Source organism: Lepidochelys olivacea (assembly GCF_965140295.1).
Source record: "Lepidochelys olivacea isolate rLepOli2 genome assembly, chromosome: 2".
NCBI lineage: Eukaryota > Metazoa > Chordata > Testudines > Cheloniidae > Lepidochelys > Lepidochelys olivacea.
Genome location: NC_140412.1, coordinates 195,613,751 through 195,639,074, shown reverse-complemented (window position 1 = coordinate 195,639,074; position 25,324 = coordinate 195,613,751). Strand labels below are relative to the sequence as shown.

Genomic DNA, 25,324 nt, shown 5'->3' with positions numbered 1-25,324 from the left:
GTACACAATTGGAAGTATTCCAACAGACTGAGTTCAGAGTATGCATATAAATGGAGCCATCTTTGGATCCATCTTGTCTTCGAATGCAGGCCCAATTTTCAAATATGGGGTACTTTAGTAAACCCTATATTTGGATGTTCTCATTGATACTTAGGTATATCACATGTATTTGTATTTGTATTTCCTGTCCAAAAGAGAGACAAGGATGTCCACATTTTAAAACTGGGCCCCACCTCTGTTTTGCAGCTTTAATAATGACTCTCTTCTGCTTTGCGCGTTGTTTTTCTCACCACCCTCAAGCTTGATTGTGGTAGCAATAAACTCGATTAATCTTTGCTTTACTGTGTTGGTCTTTTTCTGTGTTGAGTTTCTTCAGCCTGAACTTTTCTCCAGGCTGTGGCCTTCCATAGAGTAGCAGCTGGTTTACTGCCAGTGTCTAAATCTGTACAAGTAATAAAAAAGGTAGGCACATCAATATCTCCATTTGGCTTCTTACGTTGTCTCTAATTCATCTGGTAGGCACGGTAACAATGTAGAATCTAAGATCATCTGAAATTTGAATTCCCACTGTTGATTTGCATCCTTCTTCCATCTACATCTTCCTTTTTCTCCCCCCAGTATCAGAGCCCCATTGTACTTGGCCCTGCACAACCACGTAGTAACAGAGAGTTCCTGCGGTGATGTTTCTCATCCCTAGAGGCAATCTCTGTATGTTAAGGTTTGAGAGATGTTGGCAAATCAGCGTGGAGAAGGTTGAACTGCTTTTGCCCAGGTTGTATCTGACCTGTAAGTAAACAGGACTTTTAACTTCTGACATTTTTCACACGTACTAACATCATTTATTTTAGGGTGGGGGAAAAAATTCAGTATATTGCTGAATATAGTGGGGAGCGGTAAGAGAATCTAAGTGAGTAAAAGAACATATACAAAAATGTGTAGACAAAAAAGTGGCTGAATCTAGCTCTTTTTGGTTTGTGATCATGTGCCATGTGCTGTCTTGCAATAACAGCCTAGCCTGGATATGTATTCTTCAAAGCTCTACCCCAACAAAGGTAAAGATACAAAGGAGGTGGAGTTAACATTCATTTATGCATGTGAGAGGATTCATAAACACTTTATAGACAAAAATGTAGTGAGATCAGAACTCTTTGGATTATTTTTTTCCTTTGTGTCACAGTCCAATAAAATATGTGCATACAAATCCAGACAGGGTGGTCATAGAAAATTGTAAACTCCCTGGGATGAAGATGCATTTTTCTGTCTCATGCACACTGCTGTTAACAAGTGATAAATATTAGTAAGATGTACTGGCTATAGCTATACTTCATTAGACTGTGATTTTGTCAGCTCAAAGCTAACCAGTGTTGGATCTGGTCAGTTACTGGTAGGACCTCAAGTCAAAGCTAGGACGCTGTGTTTGTGATTTGGCGGACAATACTCATCCCTAACACCCTCTGTCTATGCTAGCCCTTTCCCTAAAATTTTCCACTGTTGCTATTCCACCAATGGGAGGCCTAGTGTACCAGCAATCATACCTACTTAAACCAGTGTGTCTGACCTGGTGATTAGAATGCTAGTGGCCACTAGTGCCTAATCTACACTGATGCTCCTGCTGTTGTTGCCGCTGGTCAAGGTTGGATGGTAAGAATGTTTAGAAAAGGGACAGATTCCCTGATGTATTTCTGGCTCCTTTGGGCTTGTCTTCACTATGGGCTAAATTGGTGCTACTGCGATTGATGCAGCAGGCATTGATTTAGCCAGTCTGGTGAAGACATAATAAGTTGATGGGAGAATGCTCTATACACACATACTGTTATTAGCAAGAGTGTTGTAAGCAAGACACAAGAAGTAATTCTTCTGTTCTACTCCACACTGATTAGGCCTCTACTGGAGTATTGTGTCCAATTCTGGGTGCCGCATTTCAGGAAAGATATGGACAAACTGGAGAAAGTCCAGAGAAGAGCAACAAAAATGGTTAAAGGTCTAGAAAACATGACCTATGAGGGAAGATTGAGTCTGGAAAAGAGAAGACTGAGGGGGGACATAACAACCTTTTATGTACTTGAAAAACTGTTAGAAGGAAGGGGGGTGGAAATTGTTCTTCTGAACCTCTAAGGATAGGACAAGAAGCAATGGGCTTAAATTGCAGCAAGGGAGGTTTAGGTAGGACATTAGGAAAAAATTTCTAGCTGTCAGGGTGATTAAGCACTGGAATAAATTGCCTAGGGATGTTGTGGAATCTCCATAATTGGAGATTTTTAAGAGCAGGTTAGACAAACACCTGTCAGGGATAGTCTAGATAATACTTAGTCCTGCCATGAGTGCAGGGGACTGGCCTAGATGACGTCTGGAGGTCCCTTCCAGTCTTATGAGTCTATGATTCACTTTAACAGCAAAAATACTTAATTTTCAAGTTTAACACTTTAGGCTTGAAAGTACAATGATAGCCCTTGATTTATCTCTTTTAAATACAGGATTCCTGTTTTCACTAACCAGTCACAATTCTTTGTTAAGATAAAGAGAGAATTTTGGTGAGATTAGTTTTAAATTGAAAAAGCATTATAGTCTTAATTGTGGGGTTTGAGGTGATTAGTAAAAATGTTTTGAAATACTGCAGGCAGATACCACGAAACAGCTGAGCTTCAAGTGTTTCATTAAGATTTCTTTTTTGTTTTGCTATTTATGAACTAACAGAGGGTTTATTGTGCCTGCTTCAGTTCAGAATTGTTAGTTCATTATAATGAGTTCATGGCTTTTTCTGGCACAGTTTGTTTTCTTAATACTGTTCTCATCCAACTGAAATTTACTGCTGAGGTAGAGTGAAATCCTAATCCCCCTGTGCTGGCCAGGTGTACACAGGAGATAGTTCAGAGTGATGGTTTGGGGGATAGAATCCTCCACTCTCCCTCCATCCCAAAACTCAGAAGCTGGTGGTGAAGAATCTGAGTAGCTGGACTGCTGTTGCTATAGCCCACTGGCCTGCTGTTCTCTTCCTATATCTGCTGCAGCTTTCCCCTCTGCAACACCTTTACTTCCTGTGCCCATCCAGCACACCCATAGCCTCCCATTCTGTGCTCCTGTGGGGAGAAATGCTGAAGAACATAGTTCCATGGCACAAGGGCCTGCACAGGATCTCTGCATATCCCTTCCTCTTCCTGGCTCATTCATGTATGGTTCTGTTGCTTTAAATTTGTCCCATTCTTCTTCCTGGAGGTTTTAACTTATAGAGAATTTATTTAAATATATTTCACCTTCTGATAAGACATTCGAACAAGATTATCTTAAAACATCCTGACTCTTTCTGTTGTTATGCATGAGGATCCTTTATTAAAGCGTGTGTTTTTTCTTGTAACATTAGCACTGATTAAAAAAAAATATATAAACTGCTTCACCCTGCCCATTAGCATATTGCTTCATAATCCTCTCAATATATTCCTGCATACACAGGCAGAAACTACCAAAACAGGCTTCTGGGTTGGGAGGTTACTTGCATACAAGACCTAATTTAAGGCCTAATTAAAGAAGCATTTGTCTACTGTTGAATTATTCTTTCTAATTTTGATTTTTCTCCTATTACTTCATGCTATGTGAATAATGAACAGAGAAATAGGATCTTCCTGATTACTACTTCACCAAAATAGAAATAGTATAATATAATAAGAAAAGAATAGCAGTTTGGTGGATGACCTGCATCTGGCCACAGAATGAAAGTTCAGAGTCCGACTGTCTGACTGAATGCTTCTGAAGTAGGTGAACAACAAAACATTATTTGTTTAATCTTGAATTCAGAGAAGTACAGTAAAATTCACCACATAAGTTATTCATTGACTATATTTGTGAATTGTTCACCCAGCTCGAATAGATAACCTTTAAAAAACATTTTGTATTGATTTTTTTTTTTAAATCACATCTAGCAAGTCAGTAAGCTGGGTGCAAGCAAACAATATGTATTTTAATACTGCTAAATGTATACATCTGGGAACAAAGAATGTAAGCCATACTTGCAGGGTGGGGGACTCTATTCTGGGAAACAGTGACTGAAAAAGATTTGAGGTTGATGGTGGATAATAAGCTGAACATGAACTCCCACCGTGACTCTGTGACCAAAACAGCAAATGCGATCCCGGGATGTATAAACAGGGGAATCTGGCCCTGGAAGAGTAGAGAGATTATTTTACCTCTGTATTTGGCACTGGTGTAACCACTGCTGGAAAATGGTCCCTTCTGGCCTTAGAATTTATGTATGTATCTAAGTCAGACATTATAGTCAGGGTGGAATTTTCCCTTTTATACTTAGAATCAGATCCTCAGCTGATGTAAATTTACATTGCTCCTTTGAAGTCCTGGCTAATCCTGTTAATAGCCTACACTTCTCTTGAGATACACATGCACCCAATCTGTTTTCCCACTCTTATTAAATTAACATGGAAACCTTTTTATAATGTAACTCAATATATTGTCAGCTGGGTTGATAGATGAGTTGACTGTGCAAAGTTAACGTTGGTATCTGTCCAATGTCAGACAAGTCATTAATGGGACAGTCTTTGTACTGAGTAAACTCCTATTCCCAACAAACACAACCTACAGTGCATAAATTGATTTGCCATCAGTACTCCATTTCTTGTTTTACATTTTAAGGCTTAAAACATCCAAACAATACAGTGTAAGTCTGGGATTTTCAGAGGAGCCTAATGGAGCTAGGAGACTGAATCACAGAATACCTGGGTACACCTAAAAATATTTAAATATACAGCTATGAATTATATGTTTTAAAATAATTTCCTCCTGTATTTACCTGTAAGACTCAAATTCAGGTTTCCATGCTTTCCCTGCAAGAGTTGATGAGACACTTAAATCAGGGTGCAGAATTCAGCCTCTTGAACCACTTCAGGTGTCACTTGATCTTGCAGGACTGGAGTCTTTATTGGCAGATAGCAAAAACTTTTCAGGTTGCTTTTTAATATATGTTTGCAATGTTAAACAATTTAAGAACGTAATCAGTTTTTTATATATTTTAAAGCATCAGAGTACACTTTTATGCCCTGCTGTTGATCAAACTTGAGTTAAATGTATACTTAAACTAGGGATGCATTTGGCCCATTTATTTAATGCATTCTTTCAAGTGCAAAAATGTCTTATGAATACAAATCATACGGTCATGTTGTTCTTTGTGTGTATGGAATTATTCTTGCACTGATCTGTTTGCAAGGTCATATCCGTTTACCATTTGAATATACTATTTCCATGTTCCTCATCCACTGGGTTAGTTATCAGAGCTTTAGATGGCCTATGTGTTGTGTTATTTTAATTTGGTTTTATTTTATTCATACATATTAAATGTTATTGATCATATTCTGACAAGTGCTGTGCAAACAGATATCATTACTCAGTGTTAACATTTAGCAAAGGTGGTATTTGGATCCTGATTTACAAGGAAAGCTCAGTCCCCAAAAGGAGAAAAGATATACTATTTTTCTGGGGGATGAAAAAACTTAAAGGGCCAGTTAGCAAGCCATAAAGTTATGCTAAAGAAAAATTGCTGTGTAAGGAATAGCTTTCACAGAAATATGAGCTATTTGTTAAATTGCAAGAGAGAGATGGAAGGGGTTGCAGGTACATAAAAACCTTTTCAAGAACTGACAGGGAAAAAAATCTCACATACTTTTTATAATTTCTTTGTGCTTCCAAGATGGAAGGCAGCGAGGGGCAACACAATGCAGAGGATGGTTCTCTGTCATAAAATTGTCTCCACAGATTCCCCACTCTTGCAATTCCTCTTGAGCCTCTTGAATTTACCCAACTGTCATTATGTCAAGATTCATAGACTTTAAACCAAGAAGGGACATTATGATAACCTATACAGACCATAGAATTTCATCCTTAATTCCAATTTCACCCCCCATAATTTGTGTGATTAATATCATATTTTTAAAATGGACATATAATCTTGATTTACAGATTTTAGTTGATGGAGAATCCCCCATGTCCCTTGGTAAGTTGTTCTAATGTTTAATTATCCTCAGGGGTAAAATATGTGCCTGGTTTCCAGTCTAAATTTGTCTAATTTCAACTTCTGGCCACTGGATCTTATGTCTTCAACTGCTAAATTAAAGAGCTCTTTGGTACCAGATATCTTCTCGCTGTGTAGGTACTTGCAGACCATCATCAAATCACCTCTTAAACTTCTTTTCAATAATGTAGCAGATACATTAGCTGTCTTCATATCAACCAAAGCACTGGCAGTATGGCTGCTGCTACTAGCAGTCTTTAAATGACTTTACAGCAGTGAGTCCAGCTGCTACCATTTTGACTAAAATATATGTATTTAAAGGGGTGAAGAATTAATCTTAATTTCTGCCCTAGTTCCTCTTTCTCAACTTCTTGGAAATCATTTATACCATTTTCCTCCTGGTGTGGGTATCCCATTCCTCCAGAATAACAAAGAAGGACATAGACTTATAACATGCTACATTGCCAGTAGTTGTAGTTAATTGCTCAGTCTATGAACACTTATGGACATCAGTTGAAATAGTCCAAATGAGCAATACCAGGAATTGAATATCACATATATATGTCACGGTCAGTCTCACAACTGAAACTCTTCATTGACTGAATCTGGAAAATGTTAAGATGACTATGAACTTCATCCAACAGCAATATTTTTGCTGCTGTAATGAGATCACAGGAGGGGCAGCTCAACTGTTTTTGTCTCTCACTCTTTATCAAGAAAGAAATATTCTATTGGTAGCTATTGAAGGTGGTATTTTCCTCCAGCTGCTTGAGTTGGACTCAGTTACTGAGTAAATATTACATGCTATGTTTGTATAAAATACATAATCACACGTACATTCAGTGAAAATACATATGCATGTATTCAGTGAAAATGCCTGGTATGAAGCTATCTTTACTGGTTATTATCATTATTTATTTGTATTGAATTAATGCCCGGAGAGCCAGTCAGAGACTGGTGCCCCACTGTGGCTGGCATTGTGCACACGAGACAAAAAATGGTCCCTGCCTCAAAAGTGTTTCGGTCTAAGGCTCCAATCCTGCAAAGAATTATACATGTGCTTAACTTCACTCACTGCGAGTGGTTTTCTTAACTGCAATGGCGCTATCTGCAGTGCAAACATTTAAGCACATACAAAGGTCTTTGCAGGATCAGGCCTAAATATAAATACTCCAGAGTAGTGATGAGAAGCTTTCCCTCAGAATTGTATCTAAGATATCAGAAGAGCCTGTCAGCTGTATGCTATGTAAAACACCTGAACACACATTTAACTAATTGTACATATATGAAGTATGGGGATTTAGATTTATAAACTAGGGAGAATAGCTGGTGAAAGACTAACATGCATAGTGTAATAAATAACTTGTAAGGCTAATGATTTGTCTTTCTTAGCACAGTTTTTCTTGCGAAAAGGTTTCACTTAATTTCATAGTAATAGGATTAGATGATTCAGGAAATTCAGTATATTGCTGTTCAACACAGGAGCTTTCTTTCTCTATATGGAGGTGCATACGCTCTATGTAGAGGGTATATGTTTTTAAAAGGACTGGGTGTTTATTATAATTTGCAATGTCTCCCTGAATCTGCATGGCCTCTGTCCATGTAATTCAAGGATCCTCCTTGTAAAGAAAGAAGCTTATCTTTCATTCTAGAAGTAATTAGTTGCAAGAGGAGCCAGAAACATTATAATATTCAGTTATATTTTGTTTTTCCAGCAAGAGAGTAGTAATTTGCAAGGCTGACAATCAAACCTCATTAACATTCACTGTCATCCATGGTCTCTCAGACTAAAATTTCAATTGACTAGTGATTTTAGGCACCTTAATTTGAGGGTGACCTATCTGAAATGCTTTGAAGGAAACTGATTTTCAGAAGATAGAGAGTACTCATGCAACTGAAAATGAGGCCCTTCTTCTAAAGGCTCTCAAGTTGGGCACCCAAAATTAATAGTCAGTTCTGCAAATGTAGACTTCCCATCCACAGCATCTTCTCTGTTGGAGCAAACATTCAATTTTTCTGATGATGAAATCTGTAATTTAAGATTTGGGGTTTTTTTTTATCTTGACTTTGCATGATAAACATCCGTTCATACTACACAAACCAGTGTCATTTTCCCCAAAGAATCACTGGACTTGTTTATAGCATAAATTGCTAGATAACTACCAAAGCACAAATCAAGTATTTCTGGTTGATATTAGTAGAAATCAGTTTTTCCTGATGTAACAGATTGTCCTATTCTGGTTGAACTTTAATACAGTCAGGCAGATGGCTGAAGAGCAAAGTATGTTGTTAATTATTTATTCAATGTTTTTGTGGATGGACCTCCATGCTTTACAGATTCTACATCACATCAAGAAAAAGTGAAAATTAATTTATATTACATACTTTTAAGAGTTTAAACTCTTCAGACAAATATCTCATCCTCAGTAAATTCCACTGATGTACAATGAGTATATTCATCCTGAGCACCACCTCACCCCCATCCACACTCCTTACAACAGTGACTTGGCTATGCTCCATTATAAATATAGCTCCTTCCTTCAACATAAGCTCTCTCCATTTTCTTAGATCTCTGCTAGCCCTCTGGCTGCCAACCTCATTAAACCCATCCTCACCAATCTGTTTTCAGCAGCTGGTCTACTTCTTTAGTAGAAAGCCACTGGGTGATTTTTGTGAAAATAAAAAAAAAATTACCATGTTTCCCCCCAAAAAAATTATTGAAAATTTTTGTTTAACGAAAACCACATTTTGGTCAATGAAAAATGTCAATGACCATTTCAATAACATTATTCAAACCTTTTTTTATTGAAAATGTCACCAAATTTTTGTACAAAATGGAACATTTTGACACCGCCAACAATTTCTTTGTGAAAAAAAAGACCATTTCCCAACAAAAAATTAATTCATAAAATTTCAACTGAACTGTTGCCCCACAGTGCCTCCGGAAGCATATTCCACCTGAGTACCTGAGAAACTGGCACACTTCTCCAGGCTACACCTCAGCATTTGAGGCACAGGATCTAACAGTCCTCTTCTAGTTTAAATGGGAGGAACCTACTTGCAGGACATTCTCAAGGAAGTGCCCTCTGTGACGTTATTGACACAATCTGCAACTGTATAGATCACTGTTGCGACCACTGTTATATATTTGCAGCAAATATTGTATAAAGGTTGTTGTGCAAGGGGTCTATGGAGAGGTTATGGTTTTCTGGTTATGATTATGCTGTCTATATGTGTGTATCATTTTTGTAGTTAAAGTTATGAATATTGGCTCTATACTGTCTCTATTTCAAACTTATGCTGCTTCTGGGTGACACCCCAGACAAGTTGGTGTCAGCTCTGCCTAGCCTGGTTGATGGCCCATTAAGGACCATCCGCTAGGCAGATACACCTTGTGACTCAGCAAGGCATGCAGGGACATGCCTATGAACAGAAGTCTGAGGTTTTTCCATGCCATGAGATGTATAGCTTGTCTTTGGGACAAGCTGCAGCATTCAATTATTTTGTTTCTGATGCTATCTCCATGTAAGAAAATATAGCCCAGCTTAGATGATTTCTGAGTGCTTTTCTGTTTTGCTCTTCACTGCAAGGGATGCAAAAGAAAAACAAGAGTCACAGGGGACTAAGAAATTATCACACTGCCAAAATAAGCAGTGAACTGCCAAAATAAGTGGTGAAAATTGTTTCCTAGATGTGTTTGTCCTTTTATTGGAACTGATTTTTAGAATATATGTTTGCTGGAGGAAATCTTGCTAGTTAAGGATGTCAGGCTGACACCCAGTGGGAGAGTTTCAAAATGTGGCATGGGGATATAGCCATCTAGTTCCTGTTGAATTAGAGTCTCACAGATAAAATTATATACCATGTGTAGGAAACTTATCCCCTGATGGGCTAATTGCTTTGATATAATTAAAATTGCCTATTTGTAAAAAATGCAGAGCACCCTGGAGATGCTTGGATGATAGACATCAAAACTGAGAACACAGTGGAATTTGCTGCTGTGATGCATGAAATGGAGAAAAATTGTGTCCCCTGATGTGAAAACTAAAGGATAGAGAACAAAGCAGCTCTCCTAATTTGGTAGTATCCATTTCTGTGGCATCTAAAACTTAGTGGTATCAAAACTGAGTCCACCAAATCAGGTTCTTCTGCAATGGAATCCTAAATGAAAACAATCAGTTTCTCAAGAAGGGAAAGTCATGTGAAGAATTGGACGTGTATTTGTAATTTGTCTTGTTTATAGGACTGCTGTAGGCATGAGTTTTTCATCTTACATGGTGTTGTTTGTTTGTTGGGTTTTTGTACTTCCAGATCTGGTGGGCTGGGAGCTCTGAAAAGGAAAGACTCATTCCTCTAGGATGGAAAGTTAGCATTGTTATGGTGGCGCCTTACTAACAACAACAGTGTGATCTTAGAACAGCTTCAGTGTTGTTGTGAAGGAAGAGCTCCTGGGTAGCAGTTACAGTGCCCATCAGCTAAAGCCCTTTTTTTTATTTGCAAGCTGGCTGAAAGCAGGCCTCAGACTGGGCTGGTACACAATAAGGCAGACCAACACTTGCCTGAAGTTGCTGTCTTTTTCTCCAAAAATCTCACCTTTCATTAAAAAAAATTAAAAGGGGGAATGGAATGTAAGCAATAAAGAGGTACAGATGAATCTGCAGAGAGCCTGCAACAGTAGCTGTGAGAGGTGTGCACTGCCCTGTTCATCTTTGTTAAATATTGTCAGATGCCCCAAATGATCATATAAATGCCAACAGTGCTAACTATTTCATTGCTCCAGTAACAAAGGAGGAGGAATCACAGATCTGCACAATACACTATGAGCAACATCTCATTTTGACTGCCACAAAGGATGGCATTTGGTAGTTGCCACCACTTTTTTCCCCCTCCAATCAGAAAGGAACCAAGCAAAGCCAATGGGCATATTGAAGCCTGCAGGAGGGGGAGCCAAGCTCCAGGAGCCCAGAGGAACTCAGATGGTAGCACACAATGCTATTTTAAACATCAACCCAACTTACTGCGACCACCACCATCTGCTCTGCTCACATGGGCAGAACTGATATTGTGGGCGAAGCTTAGACTAGTACCATCACCTTTTCCCCCCCTTTCAATTCAACCCTTCACTGAAAGATGATACTGAAAAATCAGACCACTGGCTTTCTCATGAGTTAGTAGGACAGCATCCGTAAACAGTGGAAGGAAAATGGCAACCAGCTCTATGGAGAACATTTTACATTTTTGGAAGGTGTTAACATTAATTTTTAAATTTGGGTGTGTGCAGAATGGGGGGTTAGACACTTCTGGGGGTGTTTAACCTTTAAATGCAATTGCCATTTATACATGTTTCTATGACTGGAGAATCCCTGAAAGTGGAAATAAAATAACATGGAATAATAAGGAAGTGTTATTTACTCCATCTCATAACACAAGGACTAGGGGTCTCCACATGAAATTAATAGGTAGCAGGTTAAAAACAAACAAAAGGAAGTTTTTTTTCCCCACACAACACACAGTCAGTCTGTGGAACTCTTTGCCAGAGGATACTGTGAAGGCCAAGATTATAACAGGGTTCAAAAAAGAACTAGATAAGTTCATGGAGGATAGGTCCATCAATGGCTATTAGCCAGGATGGACAGTGACGGTGTCCTTAGCCTCTGTTTGCCAGAAGCTGGGCATGGGCAACAGGGGATGGATCACTTGATGATTACCTGTTCTGTTCATTCCCTTTGGGGCACCTGGGATTGGCCACTGTTGGAAGACAGGATACTGGGCTGGATGGACCTTTGGTCTGACCCAGTATGGCCGTTCTTATGTAACACATGTCTGCTGATTCTTTTTCTGAATAGGACGGTGTATTTAGGAAGCTCTTAAGTGACTTGGATTTTTATTTCTTCTTATGATTATTATTATTTTATTTATTATTATTATTGGGGCATAAAACGAGACTGGACAAGCACTAGACAATGAATGGCAGGGAACAGTCCTGTATTGTCATGAAGATAGACTCATAATGACCTAACATTTTCCATCTCCAATAACTTTCGATGTCTGACTTTTATAGGTTTTGTAGATACACCCTTGAAAACCCGTCAGAATCTTCTATATGGGGGAGCAAGCAGGTGTCCCTTGATTGTTTTGAAGATCCAGATAAATCCCAATATCACCCCTCATGAGGTCTGAAATCTTCTACACATACTTCCTTTCCCACACCCTGTGATGCTGCACCCCATATTCTTCTTAAAAATATTGTTATGATATGAATATGGTATAACTATGTTATGTTTTATGCAAGGTGGGTCATGTGAGATATCATTGGAAAGGTTATGGTTTACTGAATGTGATTATCTAATTCGTATGCATGTATCATTTCTGTATCTGAAATTAGGAATATTGACTATGTAACAATTACAACTGTGTGTGTATCTAGAAAAACGCCCACCAGACAGTAGGCAATCAGCCTGGATGGGCCATTAAAAAGGACAATAGAACTTTGAAGATACTAATCTTCCACCTTCCTGAGAAGCTTCCTGGGATGCTGCTTTGACACTACAAGGTCATGTGATCATGTCACCTGGTACACGGTCCCATCTTGAGCTCATATTTTTCCACTGGAAGGGGGTGGGCTAGGAAAGAAAAGATTCCCGCCATATATAAATCCTATTTAAGGCTGGGAAGCGAGGTAATCAGGGCTCTTCTCCACTGCCCAAGAAGGAAGACTGCTGAAAACACCTGAAGAAACAAAGAAACTGAGCTGGGGAGGGAGGGGCTGCATCCAGGTCAGAAGGACAGCCTGTAAAAGGAATCCCTGAAGATTTAAGCTGCAAGCAGTGCAGTTTACCTTCAAGAAACTCTGCAACCTGCTTGAAACAACATTTAGGGTGAGAAATTATTATTTGTAGCCAGTATTCCTTAGTGTATTAAGCTTATTAAGTGTTTTGTTTTATTTGCTCAGTAATCTGCTTTGTTCTGTTTGCTATCCCTTATAATCACTTAAAATTTATTGTAGTTAATAAACTTGTTTCATATTTATTCCAAAACCCAGTTTGTGCAATTCATAACTGGGGAGGGGGAGGCAAAAAGCTGTGTATATCTTAAGAACATAAGAACAGCCATATTGGGTCAGACCAAAGGTCCATGAAGCCCAGCATCCTGTCGTCTGACAGTGACCAATGGCAGGTGCCCCAAAGGGAATGAACAGAACAGGTAATCATCAAGTGATCCATGCCCTGTCACCCAATCCCAGCTTCTGGCAAACAGGCTAGGGACACCATTCCTGCCAAGCGTGGCTAATAGCCATTGATGGACCTTTCTTCCATGAATCTATCTAGCTGCCTCTTGAACCCCGTTATAATATTGGCCTTCATAACACCCTCTGGCAAGGAGTTCCAGAGGTTGACAGTACGTTGCATGAAAAAATACTTCCTTGTGTTTGTTTTAAACCTGCTACCTATTAATTTCATTTGGTGGCCGCTTATTTTTGTATTATGAGGAGTAAATAACACTTCCTTATTTACTTTCTCTATGCCACTCATGATTTTATAGAGCTCTATCATATCCCCCCTTTTCCAAGCTGAAAAGTCCCAGTCTTATTAATCTCTCCTCATATGGAAGCCGTTCTATACCCCTAATAATTTTTGTTGCCCTTTTCTGAACCTTTTCCAATTCCAATATATCTTTTTGGAGATGGGGCAACCATATCTGCACACAGTACTCAAGATGGGGGCATACCATGGATTTATATAGAGGCAACATGATATTTTCTGTCTTATTATCGATCCCTTTCTTGATGATTCCCAACATTCTGTTTGTTTTTTTGACTGCCACTGCACATTGAGTGGATGATTTCAGAGAACTATCCACAATGACTCCAAGATCTCTTTCTTGAGTGGTAACAGCTAATTTAGACCCCATCATTGTATATGTATAGTTAGGATTATATTTTCCAATGTGCATTACTTTGCATTTATCAACATTGGGCAACAAAATGGCAGATGAAATTTAGTCACCCAGTTTTGTGAGAGAGGGGGGTGATTTTAATTAGTTCACACTAGATCTCCATACAATGCAAGACAGTGTAATTTTGGGTTTACTCTCTAGAGGGTAAAAAGAAAAGGAGTACTTGTGGCACCTTAGAGACTAACCAATTTATTTGAGCATAAGCTTTCGTGAGCATAAATAAGATCATGAAAGCTTATGCTCAAATAAATTGGTTAGTCTCTAAGGTGCCACAAGTACGCCTTTTCTTTTTGCGAATACAGACTAACACGGCTGTTACTCTGAAACCTCTCTAGAGGGTGTTTTCACAGGAGTCCTGGGCAATCCCCTAGCTGAGTCCTCCCACAGAGAGCTGAATGTAGACCAGTGGTGGGCTAATCCACTGGCAGGCCGTGAGACAGTTTGTTTACACTGACCATCCACAGGCATGGGTGCCCGCAACTCCCAGTGGCTGCGGTTCGCCGTTCCCGACCAATGGGAGCTGCAGCAAGCAGTGGCCAGCACGTCCCTGCAGCCTGTGTTGCTTCCCGCAGCTCCCATTGGCCAGGAACGGTGAACCACGGCCACTGGGAGCTGCGGAGAGCTGTGCCTGTGGACAGTCAATGTAAACAAACTGTCTCATGGCCCGGCAGCGGATTATCCTGACTGGCCGCATGTGGCCTGCAGGTTGCCCACCACAGTTGTAGACTCCGTGTGATTCTATAGCTGGGTGTGCCCCCTACCTGTGTGTGTCCTGGAAAGGGGCTTGAGAGCCTGCCACAGTAGCACAGAGTGGGGGGGGGGGACCCAGGCTGGTGCGACAGGAGGGCTCAGTAGGATCCCCGCACCTCAGGTGGCACCCTGGAAAGGGGGGGGGGCGTCCAACCTGTCACACACCCCACTTTCTATTTTCTTGCTCGCACCTGGCGGCAGCAGCAGCTACGACGGGGATTAAATGCTTCTCCTCTCCAAAGCGCCCCCCGCGCGTGCTTTGGCAGACGTGGCTACCTGCGGCTGTGAGGGGCTCACCTGCCCTAGTGTGGTGTCCACTGACCCGGGCCTGACCCCCGTGCGGGGAGAGCCCAGCCAGACGTGCTTGCAGCTCAGGCGCCGGAAGGGGGTCTCCGCGGGAGGGAAGAGACGCACGCTTCCCGTTGCCGTAGGGAGCAGGCTGAACCCCGCCCCAAAACGTGGGTTTACACAAGCGAAGGCAGCAAGCGCGTTTCCATGGCCTCAGCACACCGCCGACTGCATCCCGGGCGGGGCTGAGCTCCTGCCCTCGTGAGAGGAGGGGGCGGTTTGCCATTGTCCTCAATGGGGCCGGAATCTCCTCCCCCGCCCCCCAAGTTATAAGCCTTGAAGTGAACAGTCCGTGGGGCAGTCAGGGGGGTCCCACCTCCTCCCCGGGCCAGCGGGCTGCCTCGCCCCTTCGGCCCGGCCCGCTCGCGTCTCCCCTCTGTCCCGCCTGGCGCCCGGCGCCCAGCGCCCGCTCTTGCCCCGCCCCGCCCCGCTCGGCAGGGGGCCGCGCCGGGCTGGCAGCCGCACAAAGCCGCGCTCGCTCTGCGCTCACGTGCCGTCGCCCCGCTCCCGGCGCCCATTGAGCGTGGCCAGAGGCCGGGCTGAGCCCTGCGCACCCCGGGCTCGCACCGCGCCGTGGGGGGGGGGCTGCCCTGCCCTGCCCTGCCCTGCCCAGCCCAGCCCAGCCCAGCCCGGGTCCCGGCGGCTGAAGATGGAGCAACCGCCTCAGCCGCGCCCTGGCGCCCAGACGGTCACCACCACCACCAGCAGCACCAGCAGCTCCTTCACCGCCAGCTTCTCCCCGGCCGGCGCCAGCACCCTCGCCTACGACAGGGAGTTCCTGCGAACCGCGCCCGGCATCCTCATGCTGGCCGAGATCGTGAGTAGCCCGCCCGCCCGCCGCCGCCGCGTCCCCTTGGCTTGTGGGGAGGGAGAGCCGCCGGGGCTGCCTGCGGCTCCCAGTCTCTCTCAGCCGGGCAGGATTCCCGGACACTTCTAGCCTCTCCCTCCCACGCTTTGTGGCTTCTCTCCAGCAGCCTGGGGACGGGGGCTTTGCACAAGGACCTGCCTTTGCGGTGACTTTGCTTTTAATGGTAAAGCCCCTCGCGAGCCCGCTGCCTGTTGGGGAGAAACGCAGTTGCCAGAGTAACGGGTTACATGTGAGCTGATGATTTCGTTAAGTAGCAGGTCACTCTGGGCTGCGTTGTGAGCGCCGGTGTGGAGTGACTCCGGAGTGGCTCCAATCCACCCCATGCACCTTTAGCTCAGCCTTCCAAAGTAGTGAGCTGCCTGGGTGGAGACCCTTGCAGGACATTCAGTGTAATGCCAAATGTTTTAAAACGTCCTGCATTGAAGACTTGTAAATGCTGAGTCATATTTGCAATTAACTATATTTTAATTCTATTTATTATATTAGAATCTCTTGTGGGTATCTTACTGAAATGTAACATCATGGTGGTGTCAGCATCAGAGGTTGTAAATCAGTTTCCATCCAGCTTTAAAATTGAATAATCCCCAAAGAAGAACTTTAATGTTTTAGTGTCTGACCCTGCAAACAGATCCATAGGTGCAGACAACTATGCCCCCCCCCCCCCCGCATGTAGGTCTATCCACATAGATCAGCTGGTGAGGTCTAAATGAGTAATCAAGAAACAATAAATTTTCTATTCTATCAGGGTTTGTTAAATTACACATTTTACAGACCGACCATGGGACTGTTGAGAGGTTGGTCCCCAAAATCTACTCTTTAGGATCATTTTATATGGCTTTAGCCTCCACCTAACATTTCCCCCAAGTTCGTTGTCTGCAACAACTGCAATATTTCCTGCACTACAATCAAAACTCCGGCAGGCCAGTGGTTTGGGTGCTTCAGAGTACAATGCTTGTAATATTCTGTTTGAAATCTCATCAGTAACAGAGCACTTGATTTAGATAACAAAGTAAATGCAGTTTTAAATGATAAATGTCAAGTTCTTGTCTTGTAAAGACCCATAAAACTTGATGATGACATAAACATCTACACAGAGCAGGGGATGTGTTCTTTTGTCTGTTTTAGCATTTGTAATGTCAACAACTTTTGCAGGGGAAAAACCGTCTTGGCCAATCAGGATCAGATTTTCAAATATTTTGTTTTGCGTGTTTATATGCTGCATTGGTAATATTAATAAATTAACTCTCACAACACCCTTATAAGAAACTAAACTAAGTAACACATCATCCCTATTTTACAGGTGGATAAGGGACTGATTAATCATTTCATTGCACTTTGTATAGGCAGTTGCCCCTGTGCAGAGTTGTTCTACTGGGGGTTTAATGCTTTGTTGCTTCTGTAGATCAAGCTCGTTGCACACACTCGCGATTCCTTATATTCCTTCATTTGCCTCTGCCCCAGGCTCCTGCATGCCACTCTCCCATCCCCCTCAATTTCAGAGACTCCCTGGAAACCTCTACACCCCCACTTCATGTCAGGGGCTCTGTGTGCGCCCCCACCCCCATTTCCCCCCATGCCAGGATTGATTGTTCCTCATTTTCCCAGTCAAAGGTCTCCTATTCTGCCCCCATGGCAGGAGTTCTGTGTGCACCCCACGCTCCTCTGCCCTGCCCCCCAGAGGCTCTGTTCACACTCCCATTCTGCCCCCTTCACTCTTTTACCAGGGACCTCCATTTCACACCTTACCAAGGCCCTGTGTGTCCCCTATTCTGCTTGATGCCAGTCTCCCACTCTCTCCTCGATGCCAGTGCTGTGTATGCCTCCACTTCTGCCCCATTCTGCTTTCCCCTCCCATACCCCCATTTTCCCCTTTACCAGGGTCACCTGTTCTCCCCTATTATAACCCATGCCAAGGGTTCTGCGTATGCTCCTATTCTCCCACCATTATTTCTCTGTTTTCTGGGAGATAAGTCATTCAGGGTGTCAAGAACTTGCCTCAAACATTCCCTGAACTTTTGGAATTGATTGGATGCAGTGTTCAAAAGTTATCACATTATATCTAAATATCAAATGTCCAAACAGGAACACCATCAAGTGCAGGATACATCTTGCAAGCTCAGCCAAAAATGATTTAGTCTTTTGTTGTTACTTTGCACAGATGTAAATTACTATACAAGCTGCCAGTCAAAATGAGATTGTTGCTTGCTTAAGGCCAAGTAATAAATTGATGGTAGAGCAGGGATTAGAATGTGGGAGTTCCTAGTTGTTGGTCCTGTGCACTGAATGATTAGACACACTTCCTCTCTGTTAAATTAATTTTTAATTTTTTTAAATCAATTCAATTAATGATTAGAGATCTTAAACATTTTTTTAAGCATTTCAATCCACCATGTAAGTTTCTGCTTGACTGTTTTGCTTTGATGGTTTGTGGAAAGGTCACTTATTTGACCACATCCACTTTCAAGGGCTGAGAATGTAACTATTATAAACTTTCAAAAGACTGACCCAGCAGTGGAGTAATTACCTTATCCATTATCATTAAAGCAAACCAGCCAAATGGAACTCCAGGCTTATGTGCTGTATGGATCCTTAGTAGACCTCTGGCAGAAACAGCCAAAGAAGAATCATGTTACAAGATACTTTCTACTACTTCCTCATACTAGGTAGTAACTTCTACTACTAACCAAAATACTTGCTTGGAGCTGTAATTATTAGATATTGTCAAACAATCCGGAGTGCTTAGGTACCTGAAATGTAAACAAATTCAAGTTTTGAAATATTGGGAACATTCCAGTATCAACATTAGGGCAATTAAAAAAAATCAAGCTATAGTCACTGTAATTGTATTCAAAAGAAATGCCACATTCCTTCTTCCACTTCTTATTGCCTTTCCACTCCTTATTGCAACAAGGTTCTCAAGACCACTCTCTCTTTCTCTGATAAGAGAAATCTGAATAGGTTAATTGTAACCTTCGTAATGTGTGATACAGAACCCATGGAAGTACTGTATGAAGTATCTCTAGCATAGGTACAATGGCGTGAATTCCATTTGAGACTGAGATTATAGTTCAATTTAGCTGCTTGAACACTCCACACATACAAGCTCTTGTGTAGACTTCTGGATGGGAGTGTGCTTCTTAGTCTTTGCTAGCCTTACAGACTGAGAATGGTTTCCATAGTCTTTCTGTCTAAATAGAGTCTAGAGATACCTGTTTTGTCCTTACATTAAATTTAGCAATTTATGACCTTTGGAAAAGAATTTCAAAATTATTTTAGTGCCACTCTTATCAGGTCTAACTTTCTTCATATGAAACTTTAAAACAATGTTTGGTATGTGCTTAAGTGCTGTTCTGCATCGGGGTCTAAGATTGTGGTCATGTGTGCTGCAGTAAGAAATTATGCATCAGCCTGAAAAATAGTACTTAAAGACCACTACAGATGAGTTCTGAGTTGTACCAGCTAGTACTGCTGGTTCTTAACTCCACCAATTATGTCAAAGCTACTGAAATAGAGGTTCTTCTAGATTTGTTTTTGCTTTCCCCCCTAACTTTACAGAAGACATCCAGTTGAAATAGGGATTATGACATTGAAACCAAAATAGAGCTTAGTGTGAAAAATAAGTACTGTCCCCAGACTTTGGTCAAACCCTGCCCTTCTTTCCCCTCCTCCCAAGAAGAAATGCCTCCCAAGGCATTGTGCCTGGGCATGACTATTTTTATACAGGATCCATATATCAAAAATGGCACCAAATCACCGGTCAGCTTCTACCTGTCCTGTTCATCCTACATACCAAACTCACTGAAAGTCAACTTTAAAACTAATCCAAATCCCCTAATCAGGAATTCTAAAAGTTCTGTTTATTACTGTGTTGCTGCATAATTTATCAGTCAACCACATATGCGTAATGGTGAGAATACCATTAATGACTTCTAGTTCTAAAAATACAGATCTCTTACCTGGTGTGAGGTAAAGGAAGAATTCCACAGGTTCAACTAGCAAACAGAATGGATACACACTTGACAATATATCAAAATTGTACTAGTTAGGAATATGTCTTCACTGCAGAGTTAGGTCACGTGGTTGGTTAGGTATTGCCCCTAACCTCTGCCTCCCATTCACACACACAACCCTCTCCTCTCAGTTTAGTGGTGCTTTAAACCTTGGCTCGCTGGCACTGCTAGGGTATAAGCTAAAGCTCAGATAACCTGGACACAGGCTAAATCCCTCCAGTGATGAAAGTTCTCCAGTGCGGCCATAAATATAAAGGGAAGGGTAACAACCTTTATGTATTCAGTAATATAAAATCCCTCTTGGCCAGAGGTACAGAATCCCCTTACCTGTAAGGGGTTAATCCGTTCAATTAACCTAATTGTCACCTGACCGGAAGGACCAACAGTGAAAGAAGATACTTTCAAATCTGGGGCGGGAGGCTTTGTTTTTGTGCTCTGTGTGTGTTCTCTCCGGAGACAAAGAGAGAGACCAAGCAAGTAATCCAGCTCCTACTGAATGATAAATCTAAACTTACAGAAATAGTAAGTAATAGCAACGAAATGCGTTAGATTATCTTTTTTGTTTTAGCGTGTGAATTTTCCCTGTGCTAAGAGAGGTTTATCTCTGGTTTTTTTGTAACTTTGAAGTTTTGCCTGGGGGGGAATCCTCTGTGTTTTAAGTCTTATTACCTTGTAAAATTAGCTTCCATCTTGATTTTACAGAGGTGCTTCTTTTACTTTTTTTCTTTATAATACAGTTTGGTTTTTAGTGTCCTAAAAACCCAAGGGTCTGGTCTGTGCTCACCTTGTTTACCTATCTGGTTGGTAGATTATTCTCGAATCTCCCCAGGAAAGCGGGTAAAGGGACTTGGGGGAATATTTAGGGGAAACAGGAATTCCAAGTGGTCCTTTTCCTGAATCTTTGTCTAACTCACTTGGTGGTGGCAGCAATACTCATCCAAGGACAAGGAAGGATTTGTGCCTTGGGGAAGTTTTTAACCTAAACTGGTAGAAATAAGCTTAGGGGGTATTTCATGCGGGTCCCCACATCTGTACCCTAGAGTTCAGAGTGGGGAGGGAACCCTGACAAGTGCCTTCCCACAGTTCTCTCATTTGTGGCCAGAACAGATGGGTTCTCCCACAATTCACTGGGAAAGAATCATAGAGCAGCTTGGCTTATTGGAGAACAAAGAACTGTGGGATAGCACCCCCTCTGGAAGTCTAGCAACACACACAGATGGCTACAGACAGCGAAGACAAGAGTAACTTCAGTGTGGCTTTTTCGCACAGGTACTCAGACCCAAGATAAGCTATACCTAATGCTCAAACTCAGCTGCCGATTACCCAGACTCACTCTGCAGTGAAGCCGTACCCTAGTAAAAGGTAGTGACAGATATTCCTTTAGTATAACCCCTCCAAGGTGTCATGTTGCATTTTCAAAGAAGCAAGAATAACAACTTCCAGAGTTGTCCAGAACAGAAATATCCTCTGAAAAGACAAGATGATGGCTTAGAAAGACATGTTTGTCTTCTCAGGAATTTTATGGATCTGTGAAACAATGACTAGAAGTGCCCCCTCAGAGTATTAAATCAGCTTTTCAAGCCAACTCTTATGGAACATTTTGCAGGAGTGGAGAATTTTCTGGTTGCTAAGCATATAGTTATACAAATATTTACTTTGAATAATGACAGTGATTCCTCCAAGTTGTTGCTGCTCAGAAACATGTTGCTGGCTACAGTATTCTTTTAAAAAAATTGTGTTAGTGCATTTAGTCTTTGTGCTGGATATTTATTTTAAACAAGTACAGCTTAAAGTATTTAGAAGACTGCTGTGCTACTGCAAGTGGATCAATGGGTTGGCATTCTTTTTAGCTGTGACCAGGCTGATCGTTCAGTTTTTCACCTATATATCACTCCGACACTCTTCAGGGTTATGTAGTTCTTATGAATCTACATCCTTATTCTGGGTTTTTCATTAACATGATCATTCTTGCAGTTCTGCAGCTATACAGGATTTTGTTTCTAGATTGCATTTCTGGGCAATACATCATGGTTTTGTCATTAAGTCACTAGGTATTTTTTTTTACCCTGTCCAAATTTAAGATGTCTGACTTTGGGGTATAATCCAGAAAGATTCCCAATGAATCATCTCTCCTTCTGATAGTATAGTGAGTCTCAGATTAAGTTGGTATCACATGTACTTGGTTCTCTTGATTAAAACTGGAGGCTTACCGCAGTACTAGAACAAAAAGATCCAGAGTTGTGGGAAAGCATTTTTATAACACGCATCCCTGAAACATCTCTTCAGTTTAATAGAATTCATCCTAAAAGGCACACTGCCTTACCAAATTCTAGCACTGTTCTGGTGAATTAGCTAGTACTAGGAGGGATGAAATAATAAGAGCTGTGGACAGGAACAACTCAGTGAGGGCCTTTACTTGGGCAAGTGTAAAACAAAAGTTTTACTCCCATTTTATTGAATGCAGCATCTCCTCATTGGCCCTATGCTTTGCACATCACATAAATGAATTATCAGGGCTTGATTAAGCCAATGGCTCTATCTGCACATCTTTGGAATGCCCCTTCAGAGAGGCAAAGACAGCAGCATGAGCCTCCCTCCTTTCTCCCAGGAGTAGCAGGAATCCCGCCCTCCAGCTTCTGGAATGGCAGGACTCTCAATACTTCCCCCCAGTAACTGGGTGCATCTGCTTGGGTGAAGTCAATGAAACTCAAGCACATTCTTAAAATTAAGCAAGTGCTTTGCTGAATAGGGATGGACTTATGCATATGCTTAAAATTAATCACTTATTACTGGGTGTAACAAATTACCTCTGCAGCAGTCAATAACTTCAGAGATTCTTTTTATAGACACTGAATGTGAAAATGCATGGCATGAATTCTAGGCCCAGTCCTGCACTCCTTAATCAGGCAAAACTCCCACTGAAGTCAGGTTTCAGACCTCACTGCATTTTAGACTGTTATTCTATCACCCCACTAACCACCTCTGCTTCAGCAGATATATACATATAGTTTCCATCTTCCTTTGGGATCACATAATTGTTTAAAGCTCCATTTCCTGAAAGGTCTATAGCTTCCTGGACTAGACCAGTGTATTTCCTTGGAACAAGAGGACTATGTGGGTGAAATACAAGAAAACAAAGTTTGAAAGGTGATGTGTGGAATGTGCCCCAAGCATGAACAGAAACAAAAGTGGGATTGACAGGAGGCGTGTTAGATAACAGAACTTGAAATGAATGGAGACACTTTACAAAAGTTTAGGAATGTGAGAAATTCCCAATACCTCAACATTTAAGGTAGAATTTGTCTCCTGTGCTATTACTTTGTCATGAGAAAAATGCATTTAAAAATATTCATAAACATAAATGCAGTCATTGGATGGGTAGTGAGTCTAATCAAAATTCCTATGCCTCTTAGTGTCAGTTTTGAAATGGTTCTTGCTGGCATTTATTCTAGAGATGAGCAGTAAAACCTCTGCAGTAATCTTTGAATGCTTTAATTCTAATTAAAGTACAGAGCTGGATTAGGGGTCTTTTGGGCTTCTGAGTGAGCTATAAAACAAGGCTCTATGGTATACAGGAGACAGCTGGACTCTTGTTCATTTCTGGAGTGCTGATACCAGTGTGGTACTCTGTTAGGGAAGAAGTAATTTATAGCCCTCCCAGGCTCTCAGCAATTCCTGTGGAGTAGATCCAGTCCCCTGCATCCCTAGTTCAAGGATGGTGCAGTGGCTGGGTGTACAAGACACCATCCGATAGTCCAGGGACATCTACACCAAACACATCACTGGCCACTGACAGTACCAGGAGGGGTGAGTTGGAGTGACATTGTGCATTGACTACGAGAAAGGGACCAAGAGACGTTTTTCCATTGGACCATATGAACTGGAACCATAAACTCACTGAACATTAAATCTCACCAAATGAGGATCAGTCCATCCTCATCATCGTATCCACTCATTATACTCTACACCTGAACATAGCCATTATATGAGCAATATACCCTCATATTTCAGTGTCTGTACTTTGACCCATCAACCTTTTACCCCCAATCGGGGATATTCCTTATGCCATCCAATCTTAAACCGAACTTCACACCCCTTGATGATCTGTATGTTGTTCCCTGATAACCAGAAACTTCTACTTAAACTCTGTACCGTTCACTTTTTTTAAACATCATCTTAATAAAATTTTTAATTATATGTGAGGAGGGTGACGTCGGAGGCTGTTGAGGAGTGCTCTGTTGCTGGGTGGTGTGAAGGCTTTTCTGGAGGAGTTGAGCTTTTTTAAAATCCACCACTGAAACTAGGCTGCTAGTGAAGAGACTGGGTAGCAGTATTGGTAAAATTACAACACAAGGGATGCAGATTCCTTACCCTGCTATTATGTAAATATAGGGCTAAGACAATAGTACAAAGTCCTGGACTTCCCTTCCTATTGGTGCTTCCTCTTCCATGCCCCCCCATCACTGCCTTTCCCCTTTATCACTGTAAATTTTTCCTTCTTCCCCCATCCCCAAATTAAAAATCTCCGAGTGTTTTACACACATGAATGAATTAGCCTTACAGCACCTTGTGAAGTAGGGAAGCATCATTACCCTACTTCACACCTGGGGAAACTGAGGCACAGACAGGTTAAATTGCTTGCTTCAGATCACATGTAACTCTGGCAAAGCTGGGAGTGGAACCCACATCCTATGACTCCTAGCCTTGTGTATTAACCACAAGACAACTCTTTGACCCCAACACACAGGTGCGTTGCACTGCTGGTGAACGTCCCTTCCTGCCCTGCAATTGTGGGAATTCTCCTTCACTACTGAAGTCATAATTCACACACACCACTCACATGCAAAGTGGATAGCAAAAGGTTGAGTTAAAAGCAGCACTTGCAAGAGCTCTCACTACTGGTATAGGGGATTCTTCTTAAAGATTAAAGTTTCAAAACAAACACACATTACTCACAGGAATTCTGAGATCTTCAGAACTGAAAAGGTACCAAGCATTATCCTTATCTGTCCCTTGGCATGTCTTCCTCTGCTGGTGGGCATGCATTCTTATTCAGCATGTTGTTCTCTGCTGGGAGTAACCCTGCCATAAATTCAGGTACCAGGCTGTTTTTGTTTTTTTTGTTTTTTCTTTTAGCTTTATCCAAAAGTATAAGAAAAATAGGGGACAAAGCGTTGCAATGTGATTCTCCCACACTCATTCCTATTGTAATTCCAATAAAGCAGTAGAAATTGTGCCTCTGAAGGAGCACCAAGCCCTCTTTCCTAGGGTCAAACAACAAATAAATTGTATAACCTATCACATATTCTAAGGAGCAGCACTGTTCAGTAAAGGTAGGAGCCAATTCCTGTTTGAGTCATAGAAGTGATTCTTCTATCACTT

The 25,324-nt window shown here is 41.7% G+C and overlaps 1 protein-coding gene and 1 long non-coding RNA gene across 2 annotated transcripts in view; one reads left to right on the top strand and one right to left on the bottom strand.

Annotated features, from left to right (window-relative positions):
- On the bottom strand, positions 1–15,459 carry LOC311517113. Its single transcript, XR_014710597.1, has 3 exons — positions 15,381–15,459; positions 4,796–4,919; positions 1–442 (listed from the first exon to the last, which is right to left on the bottom strand). It is a non-coding gene; the product is annotated as an uncharacterized lncRNA (long non-coding RNA).
- Positions 15,460–15,553: 94 nt separating this feature from the next.
- CMTM8 (CKLF like MARVEL transmembrane domain containing 8) overlaps positions 15,554–25,324 on the top strand; it is a 44,962-nt gene continuing 35,191 nt past the window's right edge. Inside the window, exon 1 of the mRNA XM_084621692.1 lies at positions 15,554–15,881. Coding sequence (XP_084477818.1) covers positions 15,714–15,881 — 168 coding nt within the window. The 5' untranslated portion in view covers positions 15,554–15,713. The remainder of the gene's footprint in view (positions 15,882–25,324) is intronic.